The sequence below is a fragment of the Nycticebus coucang genome, chromosome 22 (assembly GCF_027406575.1).
Source record: "Nycticebus coucang isolate mNycCou1 chromosome 22, mNycCou1.pri, whole genome shotgun sequence".
NCBI lineage: Eukaryota > Metazoa > Chordata > Mammalia > Primates > Lorisidae > Nycticebus > Nycticebus coucang.
The window spans coordinates 23063602-23074808 of record NC_069801.1 but is presented as its reverse complement, the minus strand read 5'-3'; the positions used below and the strand labels follow the sequence as shown (position 1 = coordinate 23074808).

At 43.2% G+C, this 11207-nt stretch overlaps 1 protein-coding gene across 1 annotated transcript in view; it reads left to right on the top strand.

The window, feature by feature from the left end:
* Nucleotides 1-1954: 1954 nt before the first annotated feature.
* Nucleotides 1955-11207, top strand: part of SRSF4 (serine and arginine rich splicing factor 4) — a 29846-nt gene continuing 20593 nt past the window's right edge. The window contains exon 1 of the mRNA XM_053576620.1: nucleotides 1955-2383. Within this exon, the coding sequence (XP_053432595.1) occupies nucleotides 2277-2383 (107 nt within the window). The 5' untranslated portion in view covers nucleotides 1955-2276. The remainder of the gene's footprint in view (nucleotides 2384-11207) is intronic.

Below are 11207 nucleotides of genomic sequence, written 5' to 3'. Positions count from 1 at the left end.
CACATATATATACAAGTTCTTTCACTGCAGCTGTTGTAACAAAAGGTTGGAACCGATCTCAATTTAGTTAAATAAATTACTGCATATAAGATGGCATGAGCCATACAAATAGTCCTGAGGTTTGTACTCCTATGGAATGATTTTCAAAATACACTATACTGTATTAAGTACAGAACTACTTATATAGTATCCTGCTATTTGCTTTATATGGGGAAATTAACTGTAAGGACATTTAAAAAACTGTGTGCCACTGGGGAGGGAAACTAAGCCACTGTAAGACAGAGAAGGGAAAACCTTTCACTGTGTTATCATTTGAACTTTGCATTACCCTTTCCAAATATAACTTAAAAATAGAGCAGTGCATAGGGCGCCGGCCACATACACCAAGGCTGGCGGGTTCGAACCTGGCCCAGGCCTGCTAAACAATTGACAACTGCAAGAAAAAAATAGCCAGGCGTTGTGGCAGGTCCTGTTCCCTGCTACTAGGGAGGCTGTGGCAAGATAATCGCTTAAGTTTGAGGTTTCTGAGCTGTGAGGCCACGGCACTCTACCCAGGGCAATAGTGAGTCTCAAAAAAAAATAAAAACAGGCCAGGCACAGGGCGGCGCCTGTGGCTCAGTGAGTAGGGCACCGGCCCCATATGCCAAGGGTGGCGGGTTCGGACTCAGCCCCGGCCAAACTGCAACAGACAAATAGCCGGGCGTTGTGGCGCGCGCCTGTAGTCCCAGCTGCTCTGGAGGCTGAGGCAAGAGAATCGCGTAAGCCCAAGAGTTAGAGGTTGCTGTGAGCCATGTGACGCCACGGCACTCTACCTGAGGGCGGTACAGTGAGACTCTGTCTCTACAAAAAAAAAAAAAAAAAAAGGCCAGGCACAGTGGCTCACGCCTATAATCCTAGCACTCGAAGGCCAACGCAGGTGGATCGCCTGAGCTCAGGAGTTTGAGACCAGCTTGAGCAAGAGTGAGACCCTGTCTCTAAAAAGCAGACAGACATTGCGCCTGGCGCCTGTAGTCCCTGCTACATGGGAGGCTGAGGCAGGAGGATCACTTGAGCCCAGAGTTTGAGGTTGCTGTGAGCTGTGATCCCACAGTACTGTACTAAAGCAACAAAGTAAGACTCTGTCTCAAATAAGTAGAATTTTAAAAACAAGCAAAAGAACAAAACCTCTTTGCGGTTCTAGGTAAACAGTTAAAAGAGAACCAGTATTTAATGAGCTTCTACCTGGTTGGAAGCAGTTCCATATACACTAGCCCAGGGGTCCTCAAACTACTGCCCTCGGGCCACATGAGGCTGTGTGATTGTATTTGTTCCTGTTTTTTTGTTTTTTTTTTTTACTTCAAAATAAGATATGTGCAGTGTGCATAGGAATTTGTTCATAGTTTTGTTTATTTTTTAAACTATAGTCCGGCCCTCTAACGGTCTGAGGGACAGTGAACTGGCCCCCTGTTTAAAGTCTGAGGACCTCTGCACTAGCCCATTTAGTTTACCCTGGTAGCCTACTGAGGTGGCACATTAGAAATAGGTTAGATTGATCAATTTACTCACGCCTAGTCTAGCTTCAAAGCTCCAGCCTTCTCCACTTCTCACACTGCTGCTATTTAAGCAATGTCTTATCTTAAAAATAATATTGGTATCATTTATTGAACACTTAACGACATCCCTAAAGTTTTAAGTGCTTTATGTACCAATTCTCATATAATTCTCAAGACAACTCCGGAAGGTAGGAATCTTTATCCCCTTTCATAGAGAAGATAAAGGTGGTTCAAAGGCACCGCACGTAATGTGCTCAAGGTCACGGGTACATAAACGTTTGGAACCTAGGTTTAATTCCAAACCTCCTACAGTAAAACCGAAACCACACCCGGTTCAAAGGACAAAAGCAGGAACGCTCGGTCGGCGCCGAAAGGAGCGGACACTTCCGGCTGGAGGGGCTAAACAGGCCGCATTAGGCAAGCTCGCGAGAGGACGTGCCACAGCACGGCCTGTCGATCACCTGGCCCCGCCCCACGCCAGCGCGCCCCCGGGCGCGCTCCGCCCCCAGCCCTGGCCAGGCGGGAAGCGAACGCGCGCTCCTTCCCGTTACCCTTCGCCTAAGGGGAGGGCGGGGGGGGGGGAGCGGAGGCGCGCGCTCGTGGGCTACGTGCTCGCGTACGTCGCCCGGGTTCTGCTGCGTCCGTCCCGCCGCCCGCCCGTTGCCGCCGCCGCCGCCGCGCTCTAGCTTTGCCGGCCGCCGCCTAAGGGGGGCTGGGGCCGGGGCCATCACCGCCGTTGCCGGGATGCCGCGGGTGTACATCGGCCGCCTGAGCTACCAGGCCCGGGAGCGCGATGTGGAGCGCTTCTTTAAGGGCTATGGAAAGATCCTGGAAGTGGATCTGAAGAACGGGTGAGGAGGGTGGAAAAGGGGCCGAGCGGGTGGGGAAAGCGCCCCAGTGGTGGCTAGGAACCCGGAGAGACGGGAGAGGGACGCCTGCCCCGCGCGGAATAGCTACTGGCCTGGTCTGGATCCGCCATAGTGGCGGCGCCTCGGGGGCGCGGGTAGGCCCCGGGTTCCCACTGCGCCTGCGCGGGTGGGGGTGGTAGAGGGATAATGGAAGCGGTGGTGAGGATCTGAGTGGGACCGGTACAAGGAAAACCCAAGTGGGGTTGGAGCTCCGGGCAGGAGGACACAACTCCAGGGCGACTGGGAGACCTGGGTTTTCCCTTTCTAGACCCTGGTTTGTCTCCGGGTAGAGACCGATCTTCCCGCTCTGAGAACTCCTGGAAATAAACAGGACTTCCTGCTCTCTTTTCATCTCTTCCCCAGTCTAATGGATCAGACGGTCACAACGCGTCTTTCCTGGGAACGGGAGCTCTTGAGGGGGGCCCTTTTTAGACTTGCCATGTGCTGCACTCTTTTGGGCGGGAGACTCCAGTTTGAGTAGTCTATTGACAGTTTCGAAAGTATCGTCTTGCCGTGCTGAAAGCCTTAACCGTTCCCTCTGCAAGGGTAAATTAAAGTCGTAACTCGTTATCTTTAAGACACCGTGCAGAGTTTCCATGCTGTGGTTTCCGTTCTTCATTCAGCTTGCCAAAAAATTGCTTTGCCGTTGTACAAATTTTTTGAGAATAGTGGCCACTCTGGCTCGTATCTGCGTCTACTAGTTAAAGTAGATGAAAACACACATTACTGACTTACTGCCTCCTTGGGAATGGTCTCTTACATGTATTCCTAATCTGTTTTGGCAAAACAGGACCAGCAGAAGCTACAACTTTTAGGGAAAACAAGGGATCAGGTCTGGAGAAAATATGCAGCAGAGAAAACTGTAAACCAGGAAATGTTAGGTAGAACTTGGATGACATGGATAGAAAAGTAAAAAGACTCGGAACAGCATTTTAAGACTCTAAACCATGTTAAAAGAACCGTTGGCTTTTAAAAATAAAATTACTCCACTTTATATCAGGTCTGATATAACTACAGCTTGTTCCCCAGTGGAATACTAGTAACTTACTCTTAAAATGCTTTGAAAGGTATGTTTAAATTGCACATGTGAGAAAAAATAGTAGCTACCATATTCTCAAATTATTATTTAGATTTTAAAAACCACTTGCAATTGATTAGAAAAAAATCACTCTCTTTCTGAGGAGATTGTCAATAAAGTTGTTTTTTAAGAATTCTTTTAGAGTAAAAGCCTTAGAAAATTACTCACTTTGTACAATGGAACTTTCGGTTCTTAAGGAACAAGGCGGGGAGTTTTTGACATACATATATATGAGTTAATACTCCAGTTTTCTTCAGAGCCCATCTAAGTTGACAGAATAACTATGGAAAAGGCATGGGGTGATAGGAAGCAGGAAATGATGTGTTAATTGGGAAACTGGATAATCAACTAAATGTATCTGTAACCCACCAAATATGCCTACCTCTGTGCTAAATAGAATTGGGGGAGGAGGCAGGAAAACAAGTTCTGTGCTTAAGAACACAAATTAAGCATCATGACGTGCATTTTAAATTAAATACTTGCTTTCTTTGAACTTAAGTAAAAGGTAGAAGGGTTTACTTGAAAAAAATTGTTTGAAATAGGCTTTAAAGAATGGATTGAGTAGAGCTTGAAATGAAAGTATCTGGCAATAGTAATGTGTCATAATTGGTAATGGGTATGAGGTCCAATAAGGAGCATTGGTGGGAAATAGTTTAGCTTGGATTGAGCCATATGAAGGATCTAGAACTTACAGTCCTGTAACTGCGGATAGCGGATCTCCCTACCAAGAAGCATCTTTCAGTATATCTAGATTGTGATTAACAGTAGTTGAAACTCAAAAGCAGATTTCAAGTGGATAGGGCTTTGAAGAATTGGTGAAATTCAGATTTGTAGAAGTGAGATGTATCAATAGAAATGTTAGGCTGAAGGGTGTGAGTAAAGTTTAGAATTAATTAAATAAGGTGCAAAATACTTATATAATAGAAAGATGACCAAGTGACGAAGATTTGCTTTCCAAGGGAGATTTAGTGTCCAAGAAAGGAAAGGATTCCGTAGACCCTCTTGGAATTTGAAAAAGAGGTATGTGTAAGTTTGCGCATTAAATGCCATTTTATTGTACCAGGCAACCCCCAATCTAGATTATCTCTATTTTAGAGAATTTCTAGAAAGATGGTTCTATTTGAGACCCTGGACATGATACAGACCTCCCCAGGATCTAGACCATTCCAGATCCCATTAGGGTCTCTTCTATGTTCCTATCTGCTGCTTAAAGTTCAACAAGAGCCACTTGGAGGAAGAGGGAATCCTGGGTATATTGTCCAAGAAGCAACAATATTAGCAGCACTTATTTATCACCTTTTAGCTTTTTGGTAACTTTTTTTTTTTCTTCCTTGAGACAGAGTTTCACTAGGTTGCCCTCAGTAGAGTGCTGTGGCATCACAATTCACAGAAGCCTCCAACTCTTGGGCTTAAGCCATTCTCTTGCCTCAGCCTCCCAAGTAACTGGGACTACAGGCACCCCTCACAACACTGAGCTATTTGTTGTTGTTGTTGTTGTTGTTGTTGTTGTTGTTGCAGTAGTTATCATTGTTGTTTAGCTGGCCTGCGGCAGGTTCAAACGCACCAGGCCGGGTGCATGTAGCTGCCGCCCTAACCACTAGGCACGAGCACCAAGCCCTCTTTAGTGACTTTTGCTGGGTTTAATTAAATACTGATTCTGTGGGTTTTCTTTTATTATTAATAAGCCACTTTATGTAAAGTGTGTAAGATTTTGTTTCTATTAATTTTTTCTTTGTTTTATTAGTGTTTTTATTTGTTGTATTATTTGGTTTTCTTTTTTGCCATAAAATCTTATGCTTTCTGTCATAGATCTTTATATCTTAATTTTTCATATTTTAGTTAATAAAACTTAGCACATCGTAAGTTTATTTTACCTACCAAGTAGCTAGAATGATAAATCCCAAATTGTTGAGGGTTTTTTTTTAAGTTGGTTAAAGTCAGCAAATTTTCTGTTGAATTAAAACTTTGAACAGAAACTCTGAAACTATAAATTTTAGAACCTGGGTTTCATATTAAAGTGAATAGCCAGAATTTTAAGAGGATTCAGGGGTTTATTTGAGTTTTCATGACATTATTGCCAGAAAATTTTTGCTTTCACCTTGTTTAAAATTTTTTCAAGTAGAATGCACCTTAATTTTTTAAATATGTAGTTTAAAACTCAGTCATTTTTATTCTGCTTGTCCCTGATCACTGGAGAGCATTGTTAGGCCTAGGATACAACGCCCAGCTATTTTTCGAGATGAGGTCTCACTCTGGCTTAGGCTGGTCTTGAACCTATGAGCTCAGGCAGTCCACCCGCCTCAGTCTCCCAGAATGCTAGGATTACAGGCGTGAGCCACCGCACTGGCTCAGTAATTTTTTTTTAAGACTAGTCAAATGCAGTAGTTAGAAGGGAGGGCAGAGTACTAAATAATATTTTTTTTAATTAAAATGTTTAAAATTAACACTCTGGGGGGCAAAGGCGAGGATTGCTTAAAGGTCAATTGAGATAAGCCTGAACAAGAACAAGACCCCATCTACACAAAAAGAAAAATTAGCCGGTGTAGTGGTAGACACCTGTAGTCCCAGCTGCTTGAGAGACTGAGACAGGAGGATCACTTGAGCACAGGATTGGAAATTTAGTGCAGGGAGCTATGATAAGGCCACTCTACTCCAACCTGGATGTCACAGCAAGACTATATTTTAAAAAAATAGGGCGCGCCTGTGGCTCAGTCGGTAAGGCGCGGCCCCATATACCAAGGGTGGCGGGTTCAAACCCGGCCCCGGCCAAACTGCAACCAAAAAATAGCCGGACGTTGTGGCGGGCGCCTGTAGTCCCAGCTACTCGGGAGGCTGAGTGAGGCAAGAGAATCGCTTAAGCCCAGGAGTTGGAGGTTGCTGTGAGCTGTGTGAGGCCACGGCACTGTACCAAGGGCCATAAAGTGAGACTCTGTCTCTACAAAAAAAAAACAATAATAAATAAATAAATAAATAAAATAAAATTTCTGGGGAGGTGCCTGTGGCTCAAAGGGGTAGGGCACCAACCCCATATGCTGGAGGTGGAGGGTTCAAACCCAGCCCTGGCCAAGGACTGCAAAAATAATAATAATAATAATAATAATAATAAATAAGATTTCTGGCTCAGGGCCTGTAGCTCAAGTGGCTAGAGCACCAACTACATACACCAGAGCTGGTGGGTTTGACTCCAACCCGGGCTCACCAAACAATGACAACTATAACCAAAAAAATAGCCGGGTGTTATTGCAGGTGCCTGTAGTCCCAGCTACTTGGGAGGCTGAGGCAGGAGGATGGCTTAAGCCCAAGAGTTTGGGGTTCCTCTGAGCTGTGATGCCACGGCACTCTACCCAGGGCAACAGCTTGAGACTTGTCTCAAAAATAATAATAATAGTAAAATTTCTATAAGGAGGTCATCTTGTGGCCTTTAATGCTCTTTCATTTAGTCTGCCAAGACTAACAGATTCAAGAACTTTTTTGCAGAGTAACTTTGATGATTAGAGAATAAATGTAGGTTCATTGTAGATAATTAGATATGAAAAGCATAAATTAGAAAAGAAATATCACTAAGAATCCTTGCAACATAGGTTGTCTTATGTACAGTTTTGTATCTTTTTCTGCTTAATTTACCTCATGTATTTTCTCTATTACACCAAAATCTTCCTCAAGATTTTAATAGCTTTCCATCAGTGAATCCCCAACAATTAAAAAAAAATTTAATAGCTTCATTAGAATTTATTATATATATGGCTTCTCCCAACCATTCCTCCTAGGTTGTCCTTTAATTCTTGCTGTTATAAATAACCCTGTGTTGCATGCATACTTTTTTTGCATCTTTATTATGCCTTTAGGACAGATCCCATGAAATAAAATTCATGTGTTGCAGCAGGAATGAACATATTTAAGGTTCTCAATGCTTACAACCACATAACTTTGCAGAAAAGCTGCACCATTTATGCTAGCAGTATGTGAGCATGCCCATGTGGTGACTTCCTCACCAGCATCACGTACCTGTATTGTTTAAAATCTCTGCTAATTTAGCTAATGCAAATTTGTGATTTTGAAAAAAATCAATGCCAAGAGACAATGCTTTATTGAAAGTTTGACCAAATGTTACTAGCATAAATTGCCCTGGTTCAAGACTCCCCCACTCCTTTGTCCTGGTTTCACAGTCAGTTTGTGGTATGAATAACCATCATTTGTAATTACTTGACTTAAGTCATTTTAAACCTCTTTACCTCAGTTTAATATCTTGTTCCTCCCTTCTTCATTGAGGTATTATATGAGCAAAAGGGCCGTGTGAGGTTATTTATCCCTCTTAAAAGATAGGCAGAGGATATAGACTTGAGTATAGAATGTGATTTGGGTTCCCAGTACAGTAGGACCTTCATAGTTGACCTGATTTTCATAGACCAGACATGCGCCACATGTACATATCAGTACTGTAGGCCTAGTCCTTGTGCTGACCAGTTTGTTGGAGTCCCTTGGGTGGTCAAGTTAACAGAGATTCTACTTTAATGTAATAGAAAATTACAGTTTGAGGTTTGTGTTCCTCAGAAGAAAGGTACTCCAGGCATCTGAGAGAGAATACTTTTGGGAGTAGTGTTCATAAATTTGTAAGCTAACAATGAAACCTCAAAACTTTAGAAAACATTAATACATTTGTATGGTTTATTTTTCAACTGAGTGTATCAAAGTGCTTTACAAGCAGGTGTTGTCCGTAGTTCGTGCTGATGGGGAAAAAACTAAGGCATGGGGCAATTAAGTGACTGGCCCAAGGTTACAGAACGAGTTGTTGACATCTCTGGAAACTGAAGAATTTTTTTATTCACATACCAGATATATAGCATGGGCAGCGGCTGTCAAAGCTTCTCTCGGGCTGTTTCCTTCCAGATGGTTTGGTTGTGTCCTTTTGGGACTTGCCTCCAGTGGTGAGAGAGTAGTTCACGTTTCCTAGCCAGTGTAGCCTTTTAGTCTCTGGAGTAGCTTCCAACCAGCTGATAAGTTATTGCCAAAAGTGAGGCAGATGGATGTTCTTATGACTTTGTCGCTGGACAGATACTGCTGGTGAGTCTTCTCCTCAGGCAACTCTTTGAAGACCTGCAAAGGTGGTGTCAGCTTTGTCATGACTGGCTGGCAGGATTTGTACAAGTAAATGTTCTCTGTCCTGTTGTCATTCCAAGAGCCATCTGGCCATTAAACCTGAAGATGGGCGATAATGCCCTTAATTTGCACTCCTGTATTTTTTTTTGTAAAGACAGGGTCTCACTTTATCGCCCTCGGTAGAGTGCCGTGGCATCACACGGCTCACAGCAACCTCCAACTCCTGGGCTTAGGCGATTCTCCTGCCTCAGCCTCCCGAGTAGCTAGGACTACAGGCGCCCGCCACAACGCCCGGCTATATTTTGGTTGCAGTTTGGCCGGGGCCGGGTTTGAACCCGCCACCCTCGGTATATGGGGCCGGTGCCCTACCGACTGAGCCACAGGTGCCGCCCCTGCACTCCTGTATTTTGAGGAATTGCTGTGAATGATTTTCCTGAGTGTTGAGGTGAAAGTCTCCTAGGCTAGAGATCTCAGAGCTGCAGGGGATACCAGAAGAAGCATTTAAAAGAACCTTGTTATTTCTCTGCCAGGTCGTTAGCCATGTCTTTATGCCTGTAAGCCAGAAAGAGGGCTTTCATGAATAGAGACTTCTAAGACCTAGAGCAGCGGTTCTCAACCTGCCACAGGAACTGTATTAAAGGGCTGCAGCATTAGGAAGATTGAGAACCACTGACCTAGAGAGTGGAGGCAGGAGTGGTTTACTGGAGGAGGAAGGTTTGAATTCAGCATTTGGGAATGAAGCGGGTGAGCAGGAGGCTCAGGCAAGGAAGTTAGGAAAGAGACCAGAACATTGACTTGAGAAAATTGTTTGTGTGATTGAAATGAAGCTATTGATCCATTAATTGTAAAAGTTTGAAAATTCATCAAAATATTTCATTAATGGCTGATTTCAAGGGAAGTGTGTCCCCAAGATATATATGGAAAATGATGTCTTTAATGAAAAAGAAACAGACTGCAGTTCTGGGACCAGGGCTGTTATGAGTCCCTCATGCAGCTGAGAAGGTCCCAGAGGCATAACCTTTATGCACCTTTAACACCTGGCAGCTCATTGTATTGTTTAGAGGTAAGTATAAACTGGTTTTGTTTGTAGCTTTGATGTGCAATCAGGTAGCTGTCTGCTGATTGTAAACCTTAATTTATTGAGTAAGAGTAACGGATGTAGTAATTCTGTTTTATATCCCAAGAGTTTTATTCTAAATTGATAATATAACTTTCATCTCTACTTTTTTTCAAATTGGGGGGGAGTTGTTTGTTTTTGAGACAATACCTGGGCTAGAGTGCAGTAGCATCATCATAGCTTACTGCATCCTCAAGCTCCTGGGCTCAAAGGAGCCTCCCAAATAACTGGGATCCCAGGCACAAACTACTTGGCTTGGCTAATTTTTCTATTTTTTGTAGAAATAGGGTCTTAACTATGTTGCCCCTGCTGGTCTTAAACTCCTGCCCTCAAGTGATTCTCCCTCCTCAGCCTTCCCAAATGTCTGGATTTCAGGCATGAGCCACCAGACCTGGCCTCACATTTTTAATTTGTGATCTTGTGTGAACCATAGTGTTGTTATCAGGGAATAGTTGACTCCCTTTTTTTGTGAAACCTTTTATTTATCCTCAGTATTGATAAATGTCAGAAAATTGAAATGTAAATAGGTGATCGTGTTTGCCCACCTTTAAGGAAAGCCATCTTGGCATTAAGATAACCAAAATAATGCATTTAGTTATTATAGGGTTACTGTTAGGATATGACCCATAAACTATTTGCAGTTAACACCAATCTACTGTAGGTTGCTTTCTGGGTAGTCCCATTTTGTAGGATAGGAATATGGTGGCAGTCTAGTGAAAATGAAATAGCTTGGCAAACTTAGTTCATTTTTGAAAGTTTTGGATGGTTCAAACAAGTTGGCAGATAGGCTCAGAACAGTTACAATAAGAATAAGACTAGGGCAGCGCCTGGGGCTGGAGTAGGGCGCCAGCCCCATATGCCGGAGGTGGCAGGTTCAAACGCAGCCCCTGCCAAAAACTGCAAAAAAAAATTTGCTGTGTGGTAAGAAAAATATCCCTTAAAAGAAAACTACTTTGTTGCAGAGAGAGGGAAGGAGGGAGGGGGTGGGGCCTTGGTGTGTGCCACACCTTCTGGGGGCAAGACATGATTGCAAGAGGGACTTTACCTAACAAATGCAATCAGTGTAACCTGGCTTATTGTACCCTCAGTGAATCCCCAACAATAAAAAAAATAATAATAGGGGCAGCACCTGTGGCTCAAAGGACTAGGGCGCTGGCCCCATATGCTGGAGGTGGTGGGTTCAAACCCAGCCCCAGCCAAAAACTGCAAATAATAATAATAATAATAAAAGAATAAGACTAATTACAGATTTGATGCAGATTATTCTATACTTCTTATTCTGCAGAGATTTTGTTTTAATTGCTTACTTTTTTAAGATAATGATTATTTCTATTCTTTTTTCCTCAACGCAATAAGTGAATAAGTATTCTTTTAAAGATGGACTGACATCTGCAATGTGGACTAAATACCATGAGCTTGAGTTTTATCATTTCTTTATAATTAGAGGGTTTTTTTCAATAAATGGTTTATTTTGT